The sequence below is a fragment of the Aythya ferina genome (assembly GCF_964211825.1).
Source record: "Aythya ferina genome assembly, chromosome: 4".
In the NCBI taxonomy this organism is placed as follows: Eukaryota; Metazoa; Chordata; class Aves; order Anseriformes; family Anatidae; genus Aythya; species Aythya ferina.
The window spans coordinates 61,544,030-61,567,971 of record NC_140300.1 but is presented as its reverse complement, the minus strand read 5'-3'; the positions used below and the strand labels follow the sequence as shown (position 1 = coordinate 61,567,971).

The 23,942-nt window shown below is 55.7% G+C and overlaps 2 protein-coding genes across 5 annotated transcripts in view; one reads left to right on the top strand and one right to left on the bottom strand.

The window, feature by feature from the left end:
• The window catches only part of SEPTIN11 (septin 11), an 81,887-nt gene that overhangs the window by 17,322 nt on the left and 40,623 nt on the right, over positions 1 to 23,942 (top strand). For 3 of the 4 annotated variants that reach the window (XM_084519280.1, XM_084519279.1, XM_084519278.1), the window contains exon 1: positions 9,478 to 9,590. In XM_084519280.1, coding sequence (XP_084375406.1) covers positions 9,564 to 9,590 — 27 coding nt within the window. In that variant the 5' untranslated portion in view covers positions 9,478 to 9,563. Of the gene's footprint in view, positions 1 to 185; positions 297 to 9,477; positions 9,591 to 23,942 lie in introns of those variants that run through there. The other variant, XM_084519281.1, reaches the window with a different exon arrangement.
• SOWAHB (sosondowah ankyrin repeat domain family member B) lies at positions 2,732 to 4,933 on the bottom strand. Its single transcript, XM_084519277.1, has one exon. It carries the CDS (start codon positions 4,894 to 4,896, stop codon positions 2,866 to 2,868), a length of 2,031 nt encoding a protein of 676 aa, XP_084375403.1. The 5' UTR covers positions 4,897 to 4,933; the 3' UTR covers positions 2,732 to 2,865.

Genomic DNA, 23,942 nt, shown 5'->3' with positions numbered 1-23,942 from the left:
CCCCCCCCACTCCCCGAAGGACAAGGCTCTCCGAGTTCAAAGCAGATGGGTAGAGATAAGCACTGGAGAGCAGCGGGGTGGACTTTATCATCATCGGCTGTAAAGTGGGAGGTGTGTTTTCAAAACTGATGTGAGGCGAGGGCAGAGTCCTGCTGCGCGTTAATCCACGCCGTCCTGTGTTTCAGGGTGGTGCCAAATCAGATGCCTGGATTGGGTGTGAGCAGAGGAGCCACGTCCACCTGTAATGAGGAAACAGCGGCGTGCACACAAGTGGAAGGGGCCAGGCAGGCTGACGAGTAAGTAGCAAGGAGGTCAGGAGCGCTCTGAAGCTGAGATGCTCAGGCTGCACGTGTGTGTGTGTCCGTGGGTGGGCTATTCCTGGGGGACTGAGCCTCGGATGCCTGCATCACACTGCCTGCTGACCGTAACGGGCTGGAGAGCAATTCCACCCTTTCTGTGCAAGCAAACCCAGAGGGTGAGGCTTTCTGAGGGGTAAACTGGTTATTCCCACAAGCAGCGACTGAGTGCTTTACAAAACAGTGTGGTGTGCAATATTACCAACGTCAGTGGTCTAAGGACTAAGTAATTCTAGGATGAAAAAGAGTGAATGTGCACAGGGAAAGGTTTCTGCAGTTCCAGGCTTCCTACGGGTTGCCTCATAATGTAAAAACTGGGGAATGCAGCTTGTCTGTGTCATCCCTGCAGGTGAGCAGTGTTCGCAAAGGGCCTTCCCAGGTTTTTGTTAGGCTGCTGACCTGAAGAACTGCTGGGGAGATAAAGTTGCTCTTAAAAGGATGACAGACAAGGTCTGCAACAGTGTGCAGGGAAAAGAAAAAAAAAAAAAAAAGCGTTACTTAGATTTGCGTCATGGAGAAAGGTCGTGGAGAGACTGTAAAATGAGAACCCCAAGGTAACATTGTCCTGCTCAGTCTTTGTCTTAGAAATGCCAGAGATATTAGGGGGCAAAACCGTCTGCTTTAGAAGCTATGGGTGTCTGTGAGCAGAAGTATGCTCTCCCCCAGACAGAGGAGGGGCAATGGCCACTCCAGGGAAGGAGCCTTGTTTCTGATGGCACAATGTACGTGTCCTGTGCCCTCAGCGAGCTCTAGTCTCTCCACAAACTTCTTTCTTTTTGTATTTCTTCCCTGAAGCTCTCTGTATGCCAAGGCTCTGGCATGCCTGGTACCCCCACCAGCGGGTTGCTTTTCAGGGCTTCTGGCTGAAGCTCAGGGAAGCCTTTAGGGAGCACTTCCCCAAGGGAGCCTGGTATGCGACGTGAATTGTGGCAACAGCTCTGAAGGTGGTGGAACAGCCTTCAGCCAGCAACAGCTGCTTTGCACATTTGAGTTAATCCAGGCTCCAGCCCCCAGCTGGAAGTAAGAGGAAGGGAGGCACTGAGGGCTCCTGCTGCAGGAGTCCTGGGGAGCCCTCCAGGTGCCCGTGCCAGTGGCTCAGCGGTCGTGTCAGAGCTGAATTTCTTGTGAGACCAAGTTTGCATTGAACTCTTCTCAGAGCAAGGAGTGACTGTTCACAGGATGCTGCCTTGGTTTGCTGAGTTCGCTCTTTCCCTTGCAAAAATGAGAAAACTGGGCTGGTAAAAGGCCACTACCTTTTGTGGCCACAGAAACAGACAGACGAGCTTCCCTTCTGCAAGGGAAGAGTTCCTCCCTCAAACCCCAAGCAGAGCGGAGACCTCAATTAGGGCTTGAACGCGGACTCGAGGCATTCCCCGGCACGCATGTTATGCAGCGGTCAGGTTCTGCCGCCCCGGGTCCTGTTCCTCCCTGAAACTGCAGGCATTGAGGCACATACCTCAAATACATCAGCAGTCCCACCTCCTGCATGTCATTCTCTTGATCCAGTGGGATTCCTAAAGCCCATCTGTGGTTTGAATGACCGTGCTGGATGTCACTTCCTTGCACCTGGGCCCCCATTCAACCCCGAAACACCTCTGAGGCAATTTAGGACTGGAGTCTCTGGGGAAACACAGCTCTGGCTGCAACACTGCCTTCCTTCCCACGAGCCTGGGGCCCGCGCCATGGCACCGCTCGTCTGTCCAACCCGGATCCCTGTGGTGATGCTCCGTGTCCCCGAGGTGTGGGAATGGGCCTCTGGAGCCACAGCACGGGTACCACTTCCCCGTCCTGCGGGGCGAGGAGCAGCACACACAGCAGGGGCAGTATCGGTGCTGCTGGGCAGCCTGGGGCAGCCGTGGGGAGGAGCGGGGCCGCGGTGCTGCCCTGCATTCCTCTCTGCGGGGACTGGTGGGCGAGAAGGGCTGAGGAACGGGGCGGGTGTGTTACCACCCTCCTGCCCTCGCGGCTCTCTGGCTGCCGCCCTCTGCCACAGTCGCTCTGCGAGGGCTCTTGCTGGGAGGCCGGACCCAGACCAACCGCATTTTTAATGGTGGGGCTCATCCTTAATCTGCCGGCGTTAGAAAGGCAGCCAGAGCTACTCCCCAGAATTTCGGTGGTGCAAGCAAGCGTTTTGCAAGCCCCAGGACTAGCAGCAAGCTGTCCCTGGAACACTCTGACCTGGTTGGGAGGCTGTGAGCATCACCGCAGAGCCTGAGACCCCAAACCCACAGTCCCACAAACGCTGGCGGTTTTCAGTGCCCCCAGCAGCTGGTGCCTGCCCCGTGAGTTGCCTCCCCGGGTTCAGACGCGTTTCCAGCCGAGGAGCCACATCCTCTCACTCGTAGAAAAGCAAGAAATTGGAGGGAGAGCAGAGAGACTGGGGTAACGTTTCATTGCAATAATTTAAGAGTACATTCCTCCAGAGGACCAGCCTGCTTCGCGGCTCCCTGCGCCCACCTGGCCTCCCCTGGGTGCGCCTCCAGTGGCAGGGGTGCCGGGGAGCTGTTTCTCAGTCGCTCTCGCTGCCGATCCGGTGGGACGCTGCCCCGCGGCTGCGCTGCGGCTTCAGGCAGGCGGCCAGCGTCGCCCTGCCGGCGGGCAGCGAGGCCTTGCTGACGGAGGACACGCTGCGGGCCAGGGGCTGCGTGGGGAACATGATGGTGCCCCGGGGCGCCTGCAGGAGCTGCCAGATCTCGCCGGAGGTGTTGCCGCCCAGGTACTCCCAGGGCCGGCGCCCGCTGCCATCCCTCACCTGCACCTGGCACCCCAGCTGCAGCACCAGCACCTTGATGACGAGCTGGTGGCCGTGTATGGCGGCCAGGTGCAGCGGAGTGTAGCCGCAGCCCGACCTCACGTCCACGTCCAGGGACAGCCCGGCCCGGCGCGCCGCTTCCGCCAGCTCCTGCAGGCCCGGCCCATCCCCGTGCTTGGCCAGCCAGTGCAGCACCGTGAAGCCCGTCACGAAGTCCCGCTGCAGGGCCAGCTCCGGCTCCTCCAGGAACAGCCCCCGCACCTGGGCCCAGCGCCCCGCCGACACGGCCACGAGCCAGGCGTGCTCCCGCCGCCCCAGCGGCACCACCAGCCCCCGGTTTGGGACGTGCACGGGGGAGCTCTTGGAGGGCAGGCTGCGGGGCAGCCCCCCTCTGTCGTCCTGCAGCGATGGGGGGACGCCCTGCACCTCCAGCAACGCCAGCTGGCACCTGATGCTCCTGAAGACAGGCAGCGGGGCTGCGGGGCCGCTCTCCGGGGCTTGTGGTGGCCCCGTAGGGGTCAGCGGGGGGGATTGGGAGCAGGGGGGCAGCACCATGGGGCTGGCTGGGGGTGATGGGGTGAGGGGTGAGGGCAGGCTGGGGGTGTGCAGCAGCGGGGCTCGGGACCGTGCTGGTCCATGGGGTGGCACCGTGAGCCCCTCCGGCCGTGGTGGGGATGGGGACGGCCTGGTGGGGAGGTGCTGCAGGGACCTGGACTGGGACGGGGGCAGCCGGGTGGAGGGTAACGCATCCGGGCACGGTGAAAGCAGCGGGGTCTGGGGTGGGGAGCGCTCAGCAGTGAGAGTCTGCAGGGACTGGGACTGGGACAGGGGCAGCGTCCCCGGAGCTGAGCGACACAGCGGGGACTGCGACAGGGGTGGCTCCCGGCGGGCTGGCTGCGGGGTCCGGGCTTGGGGTGGCCTGCTGGGGGGCGGCACCCTGGGGCTGGGGGACAGCAGCAGGGGCTGGGGTGGCCCGGCAGGGGGTCGTACCCCTGAGCCTGCCGAGGGTGGCGGGGCCTTGGGTGGGGGCAAGCGGGCAGCGGGCAGCGGTGGGGACTGGGATGGGGGCAGCCTGGGGCCCGGGGGCAGCGGCAGGGACCGAGCAGGGGGCGGTCCCTTGGGGTCCGCCGCTGGCAGGGACCCCGCGGGGGCAGCCCCAGAGGGCGGCGGCCCCCGGGGAAGGGCCGGGGAGCGGGCAGGAGCGGCGGGGGGCGGCTGCGGGGGCCGGTAGGGCGGCGGGGACACGAAGAGCGGCACCCCCGACCCCAAAGCCAGCGGGCGGCTCCGGTAGGGGGGCGGCCGGGCGGCGGCATCGCGGAGCGCCCGGCGGCACTCGCAGCACAGCCCCCCGCGGCCCCGGGAGGCGCAGCCCCCCGACACGGCTCCCGAGGGGTGCTGCCCCTTCTCCAGCGCCTTCCCCGACGGGCCGGGCTGGCATGGGGGCGGCGGGGGCTGCTGCTGCTTCTCCTCCTCCTCCTCCTCTTCCTCCTCCTCCTCCTCCTCCTGCGGCCGGTGCTCCCCCGGCGGCGGCAGCTCCTCGTCGAGGAGGTCTCGGTACCTGCGGCGGAGGACGATGTCCTTGGAGGCGCCGGGGCCGGCGGGGCGCACGGTGGCCACGGAGTTGACGAGGCGCTTGAAGCGCTCCCGGCGCTCGCCCCGCTGCTCGGCCGTCAGCGCCGGGTCGCGGAGGAAAGCCTGGAAGTGGCGGAGCAGCGCCGCGTTGGGGGCTCGGCCGCCGGCCCCCCACAAGAAGTCCAGCACGGCCTCCTGGCTCAGCTCCCGAGCCATCCTCGCAGCTCGGCTCCCGGGGCTCGGCGCCGCTCGGCGGGGCGCTGCCGCTGCCGCAGCCCTGGCCGGCCGGGGAACCCGCCTCCCGCCCCGCCGGGCCTCTCCGCCCCCATCGCCCTCGCCCGGGGTGGCGAGGAAGAGGAGCAGCCGGGCACTGAGCTGGCCGTGCTCAGCGAAAAACCCTCTCGGTGCTGAGCTGGGGGTGGTCTCTGTCTCTTGCCCTCCTCAGAGCCCCCTGGGAGCCTCTCTGAGGACACTGCCACAGGACCTTGCACCCCTTGGGGGACTCTGTGGCTCGTGAGAGCTGGCAGTGAACGGGGACGGACGGGATGTGGCGGGGGTCAGGGTGGCTGCTGTCACACCTGCCGGGCATCGTGCCCCTGTATGACAGCTGCACGCAAGCCCCACGAATGTCTCAAGTCAGGTTTCAGGCTGCATCTCGTATCATCTCCACGCTCACTGAGGGAGATCAGGCAGGACCCAGGGATCTGATTTTTGTTGTGTGTCTCTAATGCTATCACCGCTCGTGTGTGCATCACAGCTGAGGAGCACGGATAAGGTCAGTGCCCAGGTGGGCAACGTGCCCCATACACACCAGACAAGCTACAGCCACGTCCCAAGGAGTTTGGGGCACAGATAGTCGGAGGAAAGCATGCAAGAGAGTTTTTTTATGTCTTTATTTATTTATTTATTTGCTTTCTGTCTTGCAGTCAGGGAGTAGAGGCACAGAGGGACTGAGCTCAGTACAGGCTCTCTGGCTTTAAAGAAGCCTGGGTCAGGCCCTCAGTCACGCTCCAGAAGTCTATGGCAGGCTCTCAGGTGACCAGAAATATTTTTAGCTGCCTGTCCTCTGGTCAGCCACTGCAAACCCAGAAGCGTGCACGCAACCTTCACAAACCTGAGGCAGAGATTGCAGTAGATGTCGTGCGTGGGTTTGCGAGCTGTGCTTTGGTAACACTAAACCTTAGGATAACATTTGAGGTTGCGAGAGCGGATGTGTGCGGTGGTTTTGCTCTCCAGAAAGTAAGCTGCACAGGTCTGCGCTTCGGAGGTGCTGATTGTGGACGATTAGTTTCTGCCACAGTACATTACCAGGCTGGTTTGTATGATAAATTGCGCTGTGGAGTTGTAGGACTGCTAAAATGTAACCTCTGGAATGGTGGGGGTAGCCCCAAAAGAAACTTTTAAGTTTCCAGGGCAGAAGTTACAGTTTCAGCAGTGTATCAGGAGAGTCATGCAGCGTGCCAAGCTGTGGGTTGCTTAGGTGGCAGCAGCAAGAGGAACTGCACTTTTATGCTACACCACATCTTGCTTTGGGTTTTTACTGCGGTGTGGAGCAGGAGAGTGTGGTTACACCCCATCGGAAGCGTTCGTCTGAGGAGGGCGCAGGTGCTGGGAGAAGAGGGATGCCATATCTGAAAAGTTAATATTTTAACATCCTGCACGTGCCTTTGGTACAGCTTTTCAAGGCATAAACACATTTCTCCTCCTCCTGAGCTCTAAATTGCATTCACAGCTCTGTGTTTGATGGCAGCACACCCTCAGCGGAAGCGGTTGGGATGCAGTGCGTGGAGCATAATGATATAATTGTGATCACAAACAAGAGAGGAGGAGAGATTGTGGAGATAAAAAATCCAAGTAAATAACAGTGGCAAACAACAGCATTGCTATGAAAATGCTGTTTGGGTTTGATGAACTCAGATGTAAGCAGGAGGCATTTTACAGCTTTCCCTGATATTGCATTTGCACTTAAGCGCCACTGGGAAGTATTACCTCACTTACCATAAGCCCGGCACTGACTGCGAACTGGAAGGTTTTTCTCTTGAGAAATGCCAGCTCTCGCCCTGCAAGCCGTGTTGTTGAAGGCAGAGGAACGCGCTCAGGCAGCACAAAGCGACTGCTGGAGTATCTGCGGGGCTGAGGCCGATGCTGAATGCTGGCATGGGTGGAAAAACCTCGCTGAGCTTGTTCGAGTGACGTGGGCTACGCTAACGCATCTCGCCTGGCTGGGAGCGCCGCGCTTCCCGGGTAGCTCGGATACCCTTGGGAGGCACCCGCAAAAAAGTGTTGAGTGAGTAGCTCGTGTTGATTCAGAGGCTGGGGCACGTCTCTGCCCTTACAGCAAATCCCATTTGGGGATTAAGGGGGTGTAATGTTGCATGCTGGCAAGATGTGCAGCTCTGCTACCTGCAGTCTCTTTGTCTGCTTCACACTCAGAGGTTTAAAGAGGCTCTTGTCTCCCTTATCCTGTGGCAGTCTGCTGTCTGTAAATTGCTCACTTTTGGTTGTGGGCAACAGTCTTCAGAAAGACTGAATTTACCCCGTTCTTGCCCTCTTTGAGGGCTCTGGACACAACAGGTCTCTTCAGGTGACATTTGAGTAAGCTGTGAGTGGTGCTAATCACAAAGTGGGGGCAGGCTCAAGCAGTATTTCAAAATTATAAGCTCACCACTCCGCCTTGTAGCCTCCTGCTGCTGTACGAGATGGTGTTAGGGAGCCACGTACCTGCGGTTGATTTTAAACAGGAGGAAAGTTAACCTGAGCTCTGCATCTGCTTGCGTATTTTCTCATCCCCTGTAATCTGACAAATTGCCCCACAGCTGACATAAAAGGTCAGTAAAGCAATGACATGCTGCCGCAGCAAAATGATGCAAAAGAGCTTCGGAAAAATTCAATCAGTCCCCACAGGGTCTCTAGAATGAAAGGCTGGCGTTTCCCTTCACACAGGGACGCGTTTGTCAACAGCAGCCATGAAGCTTGTAGGAATGAAGGGTCTGCTTCTTCCCGTTGAACACGAGGAATGCGAGGAACTGTGCTAGAAGAGATCTGGAGAGATTGCAGCACGTTTCCTTGACTTGATGGGGCTTAGTTCCTACTCCGTCAGCAGGAACAGCCACGCTCAGGAAGGTCTGTACGCACGGGTGTCAGGGAGAAAACTCAACCACAGCTCTCCCAGCCTCGGTGGTGAGCCACACTGGGGCTCTGCACACATGGAGATCTCTGTGTTAGTTACGTGGTGCTGATGGAGGAGCGTTGTGCCAGCTGCTGACTCACAGGAGGGGAAGGCATCCACCTCACTCACAGGTGCAAGGGCAGCTCTTTGGAAATCACCACCAGGTTTCCACTAGAGGCTGCACTGGTCCCAGCACAGGTGTGCTCAGCGCCTCTCCTGGAGCCCGGCATGCAGGAGGAGGAACTTGCTACAAGAGCGAGATGAGATGAACAGAGCAGCCTCCTTAAAATAAGCTGGATGAATGTTATTCAGCTGTGCTCCCCAAACCCTTGTTACTGGGAGAAAGCCCACCAGCTTTTTGTGCAGCAGGTTTGCTAATGAAAGCTGCACACCTGTGCCTAGGAGCAGATCCTTAAACCCCCACTGGGAAGGAGGGAGAGGAGCTGGGTGGTGGTGCTGCACCCCCTTCCTTTGCTGGGCAGTTTGAGGCAGCAGGACCAGGCTCAGGTACCACAGAATCATCTAGGTTGGAAGAGACCTCCAAGATCACCGAGTCCAGCCTCTGACCTAACACTGACCAGTCCTCCACTAAACCATATCCCTAAGCTCTACATCTAAACGTCTTTTGAAGACTTCCAGGGATAGTGACTCCACCACTTCCCTGGGCAGCCTGTTCCAGTGCCTCACAACCCTTTCAGTGAAGAAGTTCTTCCTAACATCTAACCTAAAACTCCCCTGGCTCAACTTAAACCCATTCCCCCTCGTCCTGTCACCAGGCACGTGGGAGAACAAGCTACCCCCACCTCGCTACAGCCTCCCTTGAGGTACCTAAAAAGAGCGATAAGGTCACCCCTGAGCCTCCTCTTCTCCAGGCTGAACAAGCCCAGCTCCCTCAGCTGCTCCTCGTAGGACTTGTTCTCCAGGCCCCTCACCAGCTTCGTTGCCCTTCTCTGCACCCGCTCAAGCACCTCCATGTCCTTCTTGTAGCGAGGGGCCCAAAACTGAACACAGTACTCGAGGTGCGGCCTCACCAGGAGGATGATCACTTCCCTACATCCTTCAAAACATGGTCAGAAGAACTGAGGGATGGGAACTCTTGGACTCCATAGCCTCTGCCAACAGCCTTGTGCTTCTTTGTGGCAGTCTGGGGATGACTTTTGGGGTGCCAAGGCAAAGCCTTTATGTTAGCGGGTGCATGAATACCAAGGCCTGTTTGCTGGCTGCTGCTTTCGTGGGAGCTGCTTTCGGCTTTTACCCTTTTGTCTTTTTGCCTCAGCTCTTCGGCTGCTCCCTTCAGCGGGTAGGGCTGTAACACCCTTTGCGTGCACAGAGAATCAGGCTTCTGCCTTTTGGGGTTTCGTGCCTTGGCGAAACCACCTCCAGCAGCGTCCCGGCCCCTACCCCGGGGGGCAGCGGGGGGACCCGGCCGGTCCCCGGCTCGGCCACCGGGGCGGGGGTCCCCGGAGCAGGGGGGGCTCTGCCTCCAGCGCCTCCCCGCCGCGCTGGGGGGGGAGAAAGGGGGCGAAGGGGCCGGGATCCCCTACCCGGGGGTGGCCGCGGCCCCTCGGGGGGTGGCAGCGGCCGGCCCCGGGGGAGGGCCGGGGGGGGCCCGCCTCGCCGCCCGGCCCCTTCGCATTGCGCATGGGCCCTCCCCGCCGGGTGGCCATGTTGCAGCCCTAGCAGGCAGCCAGGAGGAGGGCCGGGGAGCGCAGCGATGGCCGTGGCCGTGGGCAGACCGGCGGTGGGTGCGGGACGGGGTTTTGGGGTGGGGGGGGCCGGGCGGGCTCGCCGCGGGGTCCCCTCTCCCCGCCTGCGCCCCTGCCCCGCGCCCGGCGCCGAACTTTTTGGGGCCGCGGCTCTTTGGGGCTGCGGGGTCCCGGGCTGCTCCCGGCGGGGCTGCGCTCGGGGGCTCCCCGGGAAAAGGGGAAAGGGGGAGAGGGGGCTCGGGGACCCCCCGGTATGGGGGCTGCGGGGACACGCGTGGCTCGCGTCCTCCGGCGCGGCTGGGAGGGGAGGGAAGGGGAGGCTCGCTGTCTTACATCCCTGCCGAGAGGGACAAAGGGTTTCCCTTTGCAGAGAGGGGGAAAAAAAATAGAAGACCCTCTCCATGCACACGCAGAAGCTAGCAGATGCTGCTGCGGGTGGGGGAAAGTCTGCGTCCTGCACCCGGCTGCAGGAACGTGGAGGGAGCTCCGGGCCGAGCTGCGCCTCGGCGGCCGGGGGAGGGAGACAGAGCGGAGCGGCTCGCATCTAACTTTCACAGCGCTTGGGAGTGAAGCAGGGGCTGCCCCCGAGCCGGGGACTTGAATGTGGCTCCTTGCAGAGCAAATGGTCTGCCTTCAGGGTGGGACCGGGACCAGACGGGTTCCTGTAGGGCTGGTGATGTGCTTGGGGAGCTGCCCGGCTACGGGGCTCCTCTGATGTGGCACGGGGAGTGTGTGAGGGTGGTGGTGATGGTGAGGTGTAGGTGGGGAAGTTAGGCTACGAGGCGAGATGAGAGCTGATGTTTGTGAGCAGAATGCCTACAAATTATCCCAGCTGCTTATAAAGCTGCATCTGAAATGATTCCTTGATTGCAAGCTCCAAAATGCGCTTGGAAGCTGAAGTTTGTGTCTTGGTGGAAAAAGATGCCTGGAAATCCCTGCTTTGGCTGGTGCTTAGGGCAGGCTGGCTGGTACTGCGAAGCGGAGCCCTTCTGCTTTGTGTGGAGTAGCGACCTCAGCCTGTGAATGGGCTTGGGAGTGGTTTATTGCCAGTTTATTGCGAGACGTGCTTGCTGTTTGTTCGCGCGCCGCTTTTCTTCCTTCGTCGTATTACCCTGAGCCTCTCCTGGCTTTGCTGAACAGCAGTCCCCTCGCCATCCCGGGGCAGCATCTGCAGGGACTTGTGTAGTGGTTCAGCTAAATTCAGACCATGTGCCGTTGAGTCCAGCCAGAATAAAGCATCCCTCGGGGTGGGAAGTGTGTGTGTGGGACAGGGGAAGGCGAGGGGACTCTGCAGTGGGCAGACCAGGCACCAAATGGGTACTTCTCAGAGAGCTGTTTGACCCTGGGATAACAGCAAAATAAAGGACAGCAGGCTGGCATTCAGTAGGTGCTGAGCATGTCGTCTCCTTTACCGTATCTGATCCCCTCTGCTGCTGGGGAGGTGGCAGGGAACCTGAGGAAACAGTTAATTACACGGGAGAGCGAGGCAAAAGTGGTGAGTGCGTCTCTCAGCCTGATCACCAGGTCTTGTACGGGTGCTGAGCGACGTGTGTCGCTGGCAGGAGCGAGGGGGGGAGAATTAAGGGAAGGAATGAAGCTAGGAGTGAGCGAGTTTGATTTCTAAAAACCAAGATAACATTCCTGAGTCACAACCTTTTACGTCCTGGCAGGATACAACATTATGCTAATTGGAAAAGCATGCATAAAAAACGAACCTCGGCGAGCTGCTCTGAAGTGTCTGTGTTTAATTGTAGCTGAGCAGGGCGTGTTTTGGTAGGATGGGTGGCTTTCATTTCAAGGCCCCGGTCCCGCAGATGGGAAGGCACATGTGTAAGGCACTGCCTGTAATTTCGTTTGACTTAATGGAGGCTGATCTCAGCATGTAAATGCAAAGGCATGCATAAGCAAAGCTTTCGCAGCGCTGGGAGCTGCCATGGGACCTCGCAGCTGATGAAAGCCATGCATGTGCTTAACCGTGCGTCTGGGTGGAAGCATGGGGACGGTACCTGGGCTCCGAGATGAGCCACTTGCAGCCTGGAGGCTCGCGGTGCCCTGGACGGGGATCCCAGCTCCCGCTGGGCTCATCCCCAGCACCTTGACCAGCGCTGGGTGGTGCCTCAGGAGGTCGGAGCATGGAAGGGGGCTCTGGCTTCCCTACCCTGCTCTTTATTTGTTTATCCTAAATGGCTACAGGATCACAGCTTGGCCTAGTTAAAGGCAACACCAGCATGCACACACAGATACTACGCCTCCTCCCCCCGCCAGTCAAACAGCAATTGATGGAAAATGAAGCTGGAACGCTGACTCGTACACGGGGGCCTCGAAATGTGCTATCTGAGAGACAAGACCGGCACAGTGCATTCTTCACTCTGTTTTAAAAATACTTCAGAACGAGAGACTGCCAGTTTCCATGGAGGGGAGGGAGGGGAAGAGAGGAAAGAAGGTAGAGCGGGGCTAGCGGAGCTGAGGAATCGGCGTTCTTTTGGCTCCCTCTGAACAGCAGATCTAGCAGCACCCCCTGAAATTGTGTGTAGTTTGTGAACCCTTCGTTTCCTTTATTCACCTCGGTGCCTTGTCTGTGGTAGGAAATGCTTTCAGACTGTTTGTGTCGCTCCTGTTGATGTTAACAATGGTGGGAACCTGGCTCCTCCTCGCCTTGTTTTTAACACGGCCACAGATTTTGGGCAGGCTGTGGCCAGCCCACCATGAGCTCGGGGCCACCAGCTCTTCCAGCATGACTTGAGCTGACCTGGAGGCAGGGCCTGATGGAGATCCTCAGAAAATCCTTCTCTTGGGTAGACGGGGTCATGGGAAATCAATTTTAGTGCTTGAATAAGGCCCTGAAACAGTGATTAAGCAGCTTGTGGCTCGCCTTGTAGGAGAGATGCAAAAGACAAGGGGGTCTTCTGCTGGCTTTGCGAGTGCTTCTGCCTTGTCTGACCTCGCTGTTGGCTCCAGGCTGCAGCAGCTCTTGTAGGAAAAGGCAGTGGAGCAGCCTGAGCTCAGAACAGTTGGCCCCACCAGGTGACTGAAAAACAAACAAACCAAAAACGCAGCAGTTCCTCGAGCTTTTTTTAGGCACGCCATCCAGCTCCATTCGTTTCCAGCTCTGTGAGCAGCTCTCCAGCCTGCTGCAGTAAGTGGTGCGTGATGATGGCTCCGACAAACGCCACGGCGCTGGTAGCAGTCAGCGTTGGTACTGCTGGAGAGTGCTCCAGATCGGAGGAAAAAAAAAAAAAAACAGAATCAAGTTGGGGTCTCGCTGTCTCAGTGAAGAACAGCGGTAACCAACTACTGCTCCACATGGCCCTCCTTCCCTGTAAGTGCTAGTTTGGGTGCTGCTGTGTGTTGTGCTCAGCAGGAAGCCATAAGAGCTGCTGTCCCTCGGCTGCTTGGTTGTCTGGGCACCTTCATCCGTGCTCTGGTGTGGAGGTGGGTGGGCCAGCAGTTGCCATCTGCACCCACAGGTCAGGCCGGTGGGACATAACACAAGAGCAGGCAAGGCCCACTTGGCCTCTGGTGAGTGGAGCCATCACCTGCTTTTTTTTTTTTTGTTTTTGTACTTTAATGTGAGCTTATAGCTGCTTTAGATCTTTTTATTATAAAGTGAATCTTCTGCTACCATTTCTACATTTGAGTTTTATTTTCAAATGGGGTCTAGCTTATTGAAATGCCCTAATTGCAGGTTATATCCTAGCAGATCTGGTCATGAACACTTGCCACAGGCTAACCCGAAAAGGCTCGTTTTAGGAAGGTTTTGGTTTTGCCTGCGGCTCCTGGAAACTGATTGCTTCATGAACAGCGGTAGCTGTAAAGAGAATTGTTTCTGGAGATCTGCATGCATCTCATCGATTTCAGCCAGAAACTGCAGTAACCTCTCTGGTGTGATGGCAGTGGAAGGGGAGAAACAGCGCTTGTAACCCTGAGGGGCACCTTTGTGGATGAGTTGCAGGATTCCCATTTGGGACCGTCTCAGATCTGGTGCTGTGCTGCAGTCCGTGGGCGCTGTGTTGGGGTGAGCGGGGTGCAGCCCTAATCGGGTCGTGCTTTGTACACGAGGGACTCAATCTGTTTGCCAGCCGTGTGTTAAATGCAGCGGGTGTGCCGAATGCTTCACCTGAGCACGTTAGCACGGCTTGAGTGAAGCTGGTGGCAGCCTCTGTTCTGTCTGTGAGCACAGACTGAGGTGCGGGGAGGGCTCGCTTGGCTTGCCCAGTGATGGTACAAGCTGCATTTCCCTCTCCCACAAGGAAGCACAGCGAGGGATTTGCAGGGAAGTGCGAGAGCCCAGGCTGCCCCAGAGGTCAAACTGCAAGCCTGCTTCTGTGCTTTCAGCTAGAGGGTCCCGTCTGTAGCCGCAGCCAAATCTTTGTGTTTCAAGGCGTGCAAATCATCTCCTTTAACCCCTATGAAAACCCATCTCCTCCACTCTGAGTCAGCCCGGGAGCTTCTGGCAGCTTTCAGATGAGTGGAGAATGCCAGGGTGACAGCCCTGGCTTGATTTTTTCCAGGACAAAATCCAGCAGGCAGCAGCCTGGCTTGGAAATAAGGAATCTGCAGCCTGGAAAGGTGAGGGTGTCTGGTTATCATTGGTTCTTGGCACGTGTCCTTAACGGTGTGCATCACCCCGGATCCTCCTGAGCTGTGCAGCAAATGTACAGAATTACAAATCGGGAGGTTGTGTATTAATGTAGCTACTCGTCCTTCTCTTGCTTCTACGTTTGACTGAAGGTTTCTCTGTTCATCATCGTCTCCTCTTGTGTTAATCAGTAGAAGTAAATCTCATGTATGTCTGTGCAATGAGTGTACTCAGAAACAGCACGACTGATGAGATTTCAGTGGCCTCTTCTGGTTTTGTTTTGCTCATAACTTGAGATGTTGTCAAGACTGATTTATTTTTTTCCAGAAATTGCTGAATTAAGTCACTGGAAACAATTCTCATTTGTTGCAGCCTCTATGGCTAAAAGATGAGTTGCCGTGCTGTGAGCAGGTATGTTGCCATGCTGTAAAAACCAGCAGTGATCAAGGCTTAACACAGCTGGCTGGAACTGAGTGCGCACCATCTTCAAACCTGTGTCAAGCCCCCAAGAAGAGCAGGGATTTTGCCAGATCCTCTGGTGGCTTGTTCTGGTAGCAAATCACACCTCCTACCCACCGTGTTCATTGTTTCTTCCTTCTTTTCCCCAGATTTGTTTCACACCCAGCTTAGGCAGTGGTAGGTCTCACCGTGTCTCTCCTGTCCCGGTCAGTCTCAGAGATTTGAGCTCTGAGCTCTGTTTTGTTTTGTTTTTCTCCTTTGTGCAAGCACAAGGATGTAGACTCTTAAAAACCAAGTCACTTCTCAAATCCCCTGTCAGCAACTTATCTCTAAAGTGGCAAACTTATCCCTGGCTGTGGCCAAGTCAGCCTACTTGCTGTTTTTCTTATTTTTAACATAAGAAACAATGAGTCAACGAATACTCTTGTGTTAGTTTACAGAATCGGAGATTAGGATTTTTAATTACTTTTGAAAATGGTTTTTTACTTCCTGTATATTTCATGCAGTATCCAAGCCAAGAAAAATCCTTATTGCTTTTAAAGGAACGCTTTCCTGTCACAAAGTCTCTTTTATCTTGGAAAATGCCAACCTAGTCTCATTCTGTTTCATCTCTCTCATTAATATTGGATATGTGGCGCTCTAATATGGCAGCTGAAGCAAAGCACGGAGTTTCAGCTAATATCTGACAACAGCAAGCTGAGATTAAGTGACATGTGAGTGCAATCTGCTCTATATAAAGTAATTGGCGTTTTCCAGGAGCATTTGACCTAATTTGTGGTTCTTTCTCCTGCTGCCCCCTCAAATCTGCCCTCGGAGGTTGGTTAGTCATCAGGGCTTCAGAGCTGCATGATGCTTGGGGAAAACCCGCCTGTAAGTCTCAGCTCTTCAGTAGGGCAGCTGTAAAGCCTTCCTGATGCCCCGAATCGCGAAGAAGCAGGGCTGGGAGTTGAAACCAAACCTGTGGAAGTGTGCTGCCTTCTGGGATGCCCGGCTGGTGGTAGCTGGGACAAAGAAGGAATAACTTAGCTTGGGTTCTGGTATGTAATTGCCAGAAAGTAGTAGTGTAAGGGGGCCTTGGGTTTTGTGTTTCCAGGTAGTTGAATATTCATCCTGCTGGAAATCACCCGTGCTGTTCTGCGTGTGGAGTTATGCAGCTATTCATCATTAGATCCTTAATTACAAGAGGCACTGGGGATTAGGGCTTGTGTGGCTGGCACGCTGCAAGTGCTTTGGCCCCTGATCTGCGGGGCGGTCTTGGGCAAAGGACTTCAATTTGCTGTGCCCTTGTTTTCTCCATGTGTAAGGCAGATGATAATTCCCTTCCTCCTTTTTTTTTTTTTTAAGGTGCGTAGCTATGATGAATGGATTAATAGCACAGCTGCTTCATAAACCTAGCACCAAATCTAGTGAGATCTTGTGGCACGGAGGCATTACCAGACTAAATGCTTTTAATTAAAAGCGCTTTCAAGAAAACAACTATTCAAATGAGGTAATATGCAAGTTATGTTTTCGGGGAGATTTAACAGCTAATTTCAATAAGGAAGAGGGGATTAAAAGTGAGCAATATGAGTAACTCCACTGACCTTGTTTTTATGGGTTTATGTAAATGCAGCAGAGGGCAGTTTTCACACAGAGCATTCCTCAGACACTGCGAGTTTCTGTGTTGCAGGCTAGAACCGTTTAAGCATCAAAGCTGGAGGTGTTTTGGTTTTGTTGCTTAAACAAAAACATTATTTGAAACCGTAGCCTGGTGCGTGACTACCGTCTGTTATTCAAGGCCTCAGCCTCGCCAGGAGCGGAGCTCAGAAGAGCAGTTTTTCCATGGGATGTGACCTAAGGAAAGCAGTATTTTGTACAGCCTAACCAAGCAACCTGGTGACTTGGACAGCAGGGCCGTGGCCCAGAGTCCTGGGTTCAGCGGTGCTGGGCAGGTAGGAGGGTGGATGGCTGCTGTCCTTCTGCATTTTGTGTGAGTAGGACTGGAAGCCTGCTCTCAAGGCTTCTGCTCTGTTTTGCACCTCTGGGGGGTACTGGGCGGCCCAAGGAGGTGTGAGCATCGCGCACCCACCCATGGAAGGGTGCTTTGCTGCCTCTCCTGGGGCCTGCCACAGGGCCAGGCTTGCATGGCATGCCCAAACAGGGTGGGAGCCCAGGAGCTACAAGTACAAACCCAGCTCTTCTCCTGGACGGTCCTGAGAGGACAGCAGAAAGAGCTGGGCGTTAGGCTGCCTCTCTGAAGTCTTGCCAAACCCCCAGGGCTGCTATTTATCTGTCAGACCCCAGCTGCTCTGGGCTGGGGCATAAGCAACCCATGCAAAGCGTGGCATGGCTGCACATGGGAGCTGTGCCCCCGTTTTGGGACAGGCAGCTCTCGGGCACTTGGAGTCGCTGAGCGTGTCGGAGCAGGGAGCTCCTTCGTGTGAACTGCTCCTGCCCAGCCTTCCGCAGGAAACACTCGCTGGGAGCAGGCTCCGTTTGCCTTAGGGCATGTTTGTCTTCCCAAATCCCGAGCTTCAGCTCCCTGGAGTTGTGACTGGATTTACCTGCTCTGTCAGCTCTCCAAATCCTGCCTGCTGCAGCGAGGCAGAGCTCAGGGTGGCGGGGGCTGCTCGCCCTGCAGCACCCTTGCTCGGCTGTGGCTGCTACGTGCTGTGTGCTGGCTCTTAGCCGGCCGAGCTGAGCAGCTCGCAGCCAAACGGGGAGACCCGATGTGCCCGACTGCGTATCCCCATGACTTAGGGGAAGAAAAGGGAATGGAGATCTGTCCTGAAAACTGGGATCTAGAACGGGCAGCCTGTGAGGACCTGTGGGACCTGTGCTCGTCCTACCTTTGAGAGGAAAATAAAGTCTTGGGATATATTTGAGTTAGGTGGGGATACAAAGCTACAGCGTAAAGTAACCGCGGGAGATGCATGGCCATGCCAAGTCCTCTTGCTTATTATTGCTGTCGTTCTGAGCAACAGCCCTACAAAATATCCTGTTCTCCCCTTCCAAAAGCTGTCCTTGAGCAACGTATTTCAATGAGGTGGAGTGGAATATGTATTGCCTGTGTCTGTACGGTTGTGAGACTTGGAAATCTAGCAGGTACGTGTTTAGCTTGACTGTCTGGGGAAAGAGTGAGCAGCTGGACACAACTTCCTCTCGTTTGGGGTGTATCAAGGAAAAAGTATTATAAGTACATATTCGAACACTGCTCTGATACAAGCAGCCCTTGGTTGTTACAGCACAAGTCCTGACAGGAGGACAGAGATTAGAAGTATGGAGCTGGCCACTTCTGCCTTCTTTTGAAGCACAAACTAGGGTGGGCAGTCGGAGGAGAGCACGGTGGCCAGTGTTAATTCATCTGCAGAGGTGGGTGCGGGCTCCAGTGTAACCTTTTAGCAGGGCTGCGCTGACAGCTAATGGAAGTTGCAGCAGCCTGTGCGTGGAATAATTTATGAGCTGGGGAGAGCACGATTCCAGCGAGCACACGGGGGAATGCCAGCGCCTCGCAACGCTCTGCCAGGGGTCTTGTGAGCAGCGAGAGTGCTGCGGGACAAACAGCATTGGGTTAGCTCGGGGCGAGGCATGCAAGCATTGCACTTAGCTCCTGAAGGCTGTCCCTGCTGTGCAGCAGCGCTGGGCTGTAGGCAGTGGAAGTGTAGTGACTGGAAGTGTTCCTCATGCATCAAACAAGCTGTGGGAAGCAGCACAGGGAGAGATCTTGAGCTGCAGGCTCTTCCCAGGCAGCTCTTGCAATCCCTGTGCTGCTTGGGAAGGCAAATCCCTTCCCTTCAAGTACTCGGGCTGCCTGAGCGAGTGCCAGGTTCCTTCACAGCACAGCTCCGAGGCGTCTTGTACCACCTCAGAGCTGCTCTCTGGCTCGCAGCGAGGTGCTGGGCGCCTTTCCTGTGGCTGCAGAAGCTGCAGCCTTGCCTCGGCACCGTGCTCGAGAGCCAGATGTGAACCAACAGCGCTCGCCTGCCGGTTTCCAGCTCTGGAGCCTCCTGCTTTTAATTAAACTGTCGCGACAGCGTGGGCAGAGCAGGAGCCAGGTGGCCAAAGGTCCGGCTCACAAAGGCCTCGGGGAGCCCTGGTATGCGGCTGGGAGGCCTTGGGCAAGGCGCAGGGCAGGGTCAGCGCCCGCCTGCCACTAATTGGGGGTTGTTTGCTCCGTGGCAGGGCTGAGCACACCATTGAAGTCGGGTGGTTTCCCCTCATATCAGCTTTAATAACAAAGCGCATCCTCGCTCCCAGGGAGCAGTAGAGATGATAGGAGCCCCTTTGCCGGACGCTCTGGTTCTTCGTGCAGCTTTGTGCAGCTCCGAAAATCGTCGTCTCTTAGGCAGTAATTGGAGGAGGCCACAAGGCGACTAGCTGCTGCCAGTCGGTGTCGCCTGCTCCAGACGTGGGCAGCTGGGGTGGCCGCCTCCTGCAGGGGGCTTGTCTGCGGTGCCAGAGCACGGCCCCGCTCTGTGCTGCGCCGACACAGGGGGGTGGCCTCCGAGCTGGAGGGTGAAATCCTCTGTGTCAGCCTTGTCCCGGGTGGTGGAGCTCAGCTGTGGGAACCTCCCGAGCAGAAACTGCTCTGAATTCCCTGGGAGATTCCCTGGGGGTGGCCCCTCAGCAGTTCTGGAGCTGTCAGCTGGAGGAAATGCCCACCCCGGGCCAACCCAAGGGCTGCGGGAGCTCTGCGGTGCCGTGAGCTGGCTGCTGGAGCAGCGGGGCCGTCTGCGTGCTCACACAAGGGTCAGTGACCAGCCCCAGCGCGAGGGCACTGTCCTCTGGTTCAAGACCCTGTGTTCCCACAAGATGTCATCTTTTAAATAAGCGTTGGTCCTAATGCACGGGGTCGCCTTGGCCTTCTGATAAGCAGAGCAGGTTCACTGGGGTCCTTTCCCAGCAGAGCCGTGGTGCTGGGAAGCATGATGAAGTGTCAACGGCCAGCAGGGTTCGGGGGCGCAGAGGGGAGCTGTGTTTGTAGCCACCCCCTGAGTTTTTGGCAAAATAAGCCAGGTCCACAGCTGGCGTGCTCAGCAGAGAGCACTACCCCTCCCAGGGGCTGCACAGAGCCGGCTGGCTGGTGCTTTCAGCAGCCTGGGGGTGCTCACTGGAGCTTGTGCCTCCACCTGGCACCACAGCATCCTCCCCTGCTGCTTTCCAAGCCAAGTGTCGCTCCTGCGTGTGGCTTCCTAGGGGGCAGGATGCAATGCCCGTAATGCTCAGATGCTCTGGGGCTGTGTTTTGTGATCTGGCTCGATCAGCAGGGCTGTGAACACAGCTCTGCGAGGGAACATGCTGGGACAGAGCTGGAGAAAAGATCCCTGTAGCAAGGCTCTTTCTGGAGCTGTTGTGTGGGAGGGGAAAAAACCCACCTGACTGATGGCAGGAGGTATGGGAAAACATCCCGTGAGCTGGAAAGTACACTTCCTCTTCTTTAGGGGTGGAAGTCCCCGTAATTTGATCAAAGGCTTGGAACTGCATGCAGCCTTACGTAAGTGACTTTAAGGGGACTTCCAGCGGACTTCCAGAGTGTGGAGAGCTACAGAAGGAGAGCTGTGCCTGCTGAACCACACTGCCCGCGGCCATCGCCACCCCTTCCTCTTAGCACCTGGCAAATGGCTCCAAATCTCCGACCTAGTCCATCGGGTTATAGGCCATAATAATGATCCTGTTGCTGAGATAGGTACAGGCACCTCGGAGGCTGCAGCTGTCTTCTGAGAGCAGACACACGGACCGTGGGCTCTTAGTCCTGAAGACCTTTGTGCTGGTTTTTGGTTTCATTTTTTCCTTCCTTCAGCTCAGTGTCCAATGTGTTTTCTGTGGCTTAAAGGACTGCCTCTTGTTCATTTTTCCTGGTGTAAGAAACTTTGCTGTTGGAGCATCAGGCCCTTCCACGTTGCTAGTTAGCTTTGGATCAAGGTCTCAGAATTATTTATAAATGAGAATAGGATTTAATGGTTACAGAACAGTTAATTAGTGTCTGGAATCTAGCCACTAATAGGAGTTAATTTATAGAAATACTGTTAATATTTTTGTTTAGGAGCTTTTTCTTTTTCATTTTTTTAATTGGTAGTTCAAAATAACACCTCATGTTCATAAAACTTCACAGTTAAATACTTTACTTTCACTTACTTCCTCATGCTTTATATACTGTTCCCACTGGGCTTCCCTGTTCTGGGGTGCTGACTTGGTGCCTTGGGATATATGTGGCTTTCTCTACACCAAAAATTAAAATTGTTGGCTTAAAAGAGGAAAAGAAAAAAAAAATGAGCTTAAGAAAACATACAGTTGGCTGAAGATTCAGGGGCTGCTAGCATCTCAAGCAACTTGCATGAGGGGAAGTGTGGGACCTTGAGGTTTTACTTATTTATTTTTCATTTCACATTGGACAGTCTTGAAGAGACTTTCCCTTCCCTCCCCCGGGAATTCCCTGTGGCTTTTTCCCTTTCAAGGACTGCTGAAGCATGGCTGGTGTTGGTGGGAAGTTCAACGTGGGCTCAGTCTCATCTCGGAAAGAATGAGCTTCCTCCCCTGAAATCCAGATGCGCTTCTGAAAAACTTGCTGTAGATGTTCAGCAGCGCTGCGGAGCTTGAGATTTGTGCGAGCTCTCTCCTTTTGTAGGCTAAACCCCCCGAATCCTTTAGCTGACACTAGTTGTTGTCCTTTCATCTGCTTTGTGAGTTTCCCTTAAAGAAGAGGAACCAGCACCTGAAATGGCACCTCTGCCAGCCGTGTCCCCTTGGTGTGCCCAGCTTGGCCACACTCAACTGCGAGGTGGTGAGGAAGGAGGAAAGGGGTGACTGCTTTGAGAGCCATTCAGTGTGGGGCACGGGCAGATCTTTCACGTGTAGCAGCTTCTGCCACTTCTGCATCTGGCTTTATTTGTGGTATTAAGATGAAACTAATGAATCTCCTTGAAATTCTAGATAACAGGGAATTGATATTTGCCAGCGCTGTATTGCCAAGTGAAGGCTTCCTCCAGGCTGCTGCCTGGGCTGCAGGACAGCTTGCAATGCTCGTGCTGCACGCTCGCGTGCTGCTGCTCTCTCTGAGTGAGTTAGCAGCCGTGCTGGCCTTTGATGTTAGCTGACAGCTGCCTTCCTTACAGGCCGTGGGGATCTCTGCACTGCGGCGCGTGGCGTAAAGTGGGTGGTAGCTGGGAGCCTGCACAGGTTCCTGTGGCAAGTTTATTCTGTTTGCTTGCATTTTTGTACACTGTTGTTTGTTTTAAGTGCAATCCCACAGCAAAGGCAGTGGGATTTTCTTAAGCAGGAGCTTGATGACAGTTTTCAGGTGTCCTAGCCCGTGTGTGTGCTTGCTTGGAGACTGCAGGAATATGCTGGAACCTGGGCTGGAGGATGCCATGCTGGCACAGCCAAGCACTCAAGCACACGGCATGGCCACAACAGTTTAAAGGGACAGGTTTGTCTGTGCTTACACATTTTGCTGATAAGGTAAGGCCTGAATTTCCTCCCAACTCAGGTAGGCTTCGTTGTTTCGGTTGCCTCAATAGCTGTTCCTGTCTGACTGCTGCTAAGGCACAGGAAAATGAAGGCAAATTGAGCAGCTGTTTATCCTGAGCTCCTTAGATATATCTGCTTTCCCAGGTCCTTTCTCCTTTGCAGCTTTTACCTCCTAGACATGTCTTAAAAGGCGAGGTTGTTGCTTTTACTCAAGGTTATGCAATTGTAGCTCTCAGAAGTCCTGCGGCTGCCCGAAAACATGGCTTTTCCTGCTGAGGAGCACCTTGCTGCTAAGCAGGCTGCATGAAGTTATTAAATATTTAAAGAAATCATCACAGGTTGTTTAAAAGAGCAAGGACAGGTGAGGTGGCTACAGAAACCGAAGCTGCTGATGTGCCCTGAGCTTGGCCTGCTGGCACAGCTGGCACGGCAAGCTCACGTACAGGTCAGAGCTGTGCAAATGCTGCGTGCCCTTGCGAAGGGGGTGGCCAGGGGTCCTGGAGGTGAGGGACCAGAGCTGTGCCAGGGATGTGCCACAAACCCTGCATCCAGTGCTGGGGATGAAACTGTGCTCAAACGGCTCGGGAGCTGCGGTGTGGCCTCATTGCCTTTAAAATGTTATAATGTATTCCCACCTGCACTGCTGACACTATTTATTTTATCCCCCAGGAATTCCAGTGGCAGTAGTAGAGGTATTTGGAAAATAGATCCCTGCAGGAGGAACTTGCCTGACGAGCCTGACGTTGGTGTCGTTGCTGTAATGGGGGGAGGATCCCTTCCTGCTGGGCTGCGTTCCCAGGCTCGCGTCCCATGGGGAAAACCCCAATCTCCCTTTGGGATGGTGGCATCTGCCTGAGCCTCCTTTGGGGGTGAGGTGAGGGCACGCGGAGGGTGCAGAGGAGGGAGGAGATTGCTGTCAGTATTCTGTGAAAGGGCTGAGAGGTTCCTAGTGGAGTGGTGCCCAGGCTTTGCTGTCTGCAGTCCTGGAGGGCTGGAGGGAAACGTGATGTTTCTCTGTTTCAGCCCTAGCAGGGGCTCCCTGGGCTGACTCCCGTGGGAGACGTGATTTCAAGTCTCTTCTCTGAGACATTCATTTGCTGGGGGCAGCTCTGTGGTTTTGTAGCTGGCTCCTCTGGCCCAGGCGAAAAAGAAGCACGTGGGCCATGCTTTGTCACAGCTTTCGTTGCTGATCTGCTTGCAGTGAAGGCTGAGGGTGCGTTACAGAGAGGGCAGAAACATTTCAGCTTTGGTTGAGAGCTTGGCTGTGCTGGTAAGAGGCTTTGGTGGCCTGTGCTGCAGTTCTGTAGCATCTTTCACGCTGTGTTCAGCATCTGTGATCAGCTAAAATGCAAAGAGGATTGTTTTTTTCCCCTTTACTGGGGCCTGGCAGGGGAGTTCAGCATAAAATCCCTTGCAGGAAATAGAGGTGGGGCAGAGCAGGGCTCTCCACGTGGATGGGAGTCGGTGTCTGTCTGCAGAACAAAAACCTTCTCTCAGCCACAGCCCAAAACCTGGGGCTGTAAAGCTGGTGTTTGGATTCCTTGTGACCAGCGAGTTAATCCTTCCTTCTGGTGCCGTGAATGTTTGTTTAGCCTTCTCTCTTACAACGCATTTATGGGGCTCAGGCCGTTCAAGTGTGTGTTGGGCGGCTGCCGCTGTCCTGTCGGGGGATTCTTTACGGCTTGGAGCATCACCAGGACCGCGGTGGTCATCCAGAGCCTTTGTGGTCCTGCCCCTTAGCGAGTGATGGATGTGGAGACGGCTGTGGGAACATTCCTGTCTGCAGTCCGCATGCGAGAAAAATGTTTTGTCTTGTGCTTCCCATCGAGCCCAGAAATGTGAGGTCTCCGCAGCAGCCTGTCAGCGCAGCCAGACAGCAGGGGGATAAGGAGCCTGCGATGTG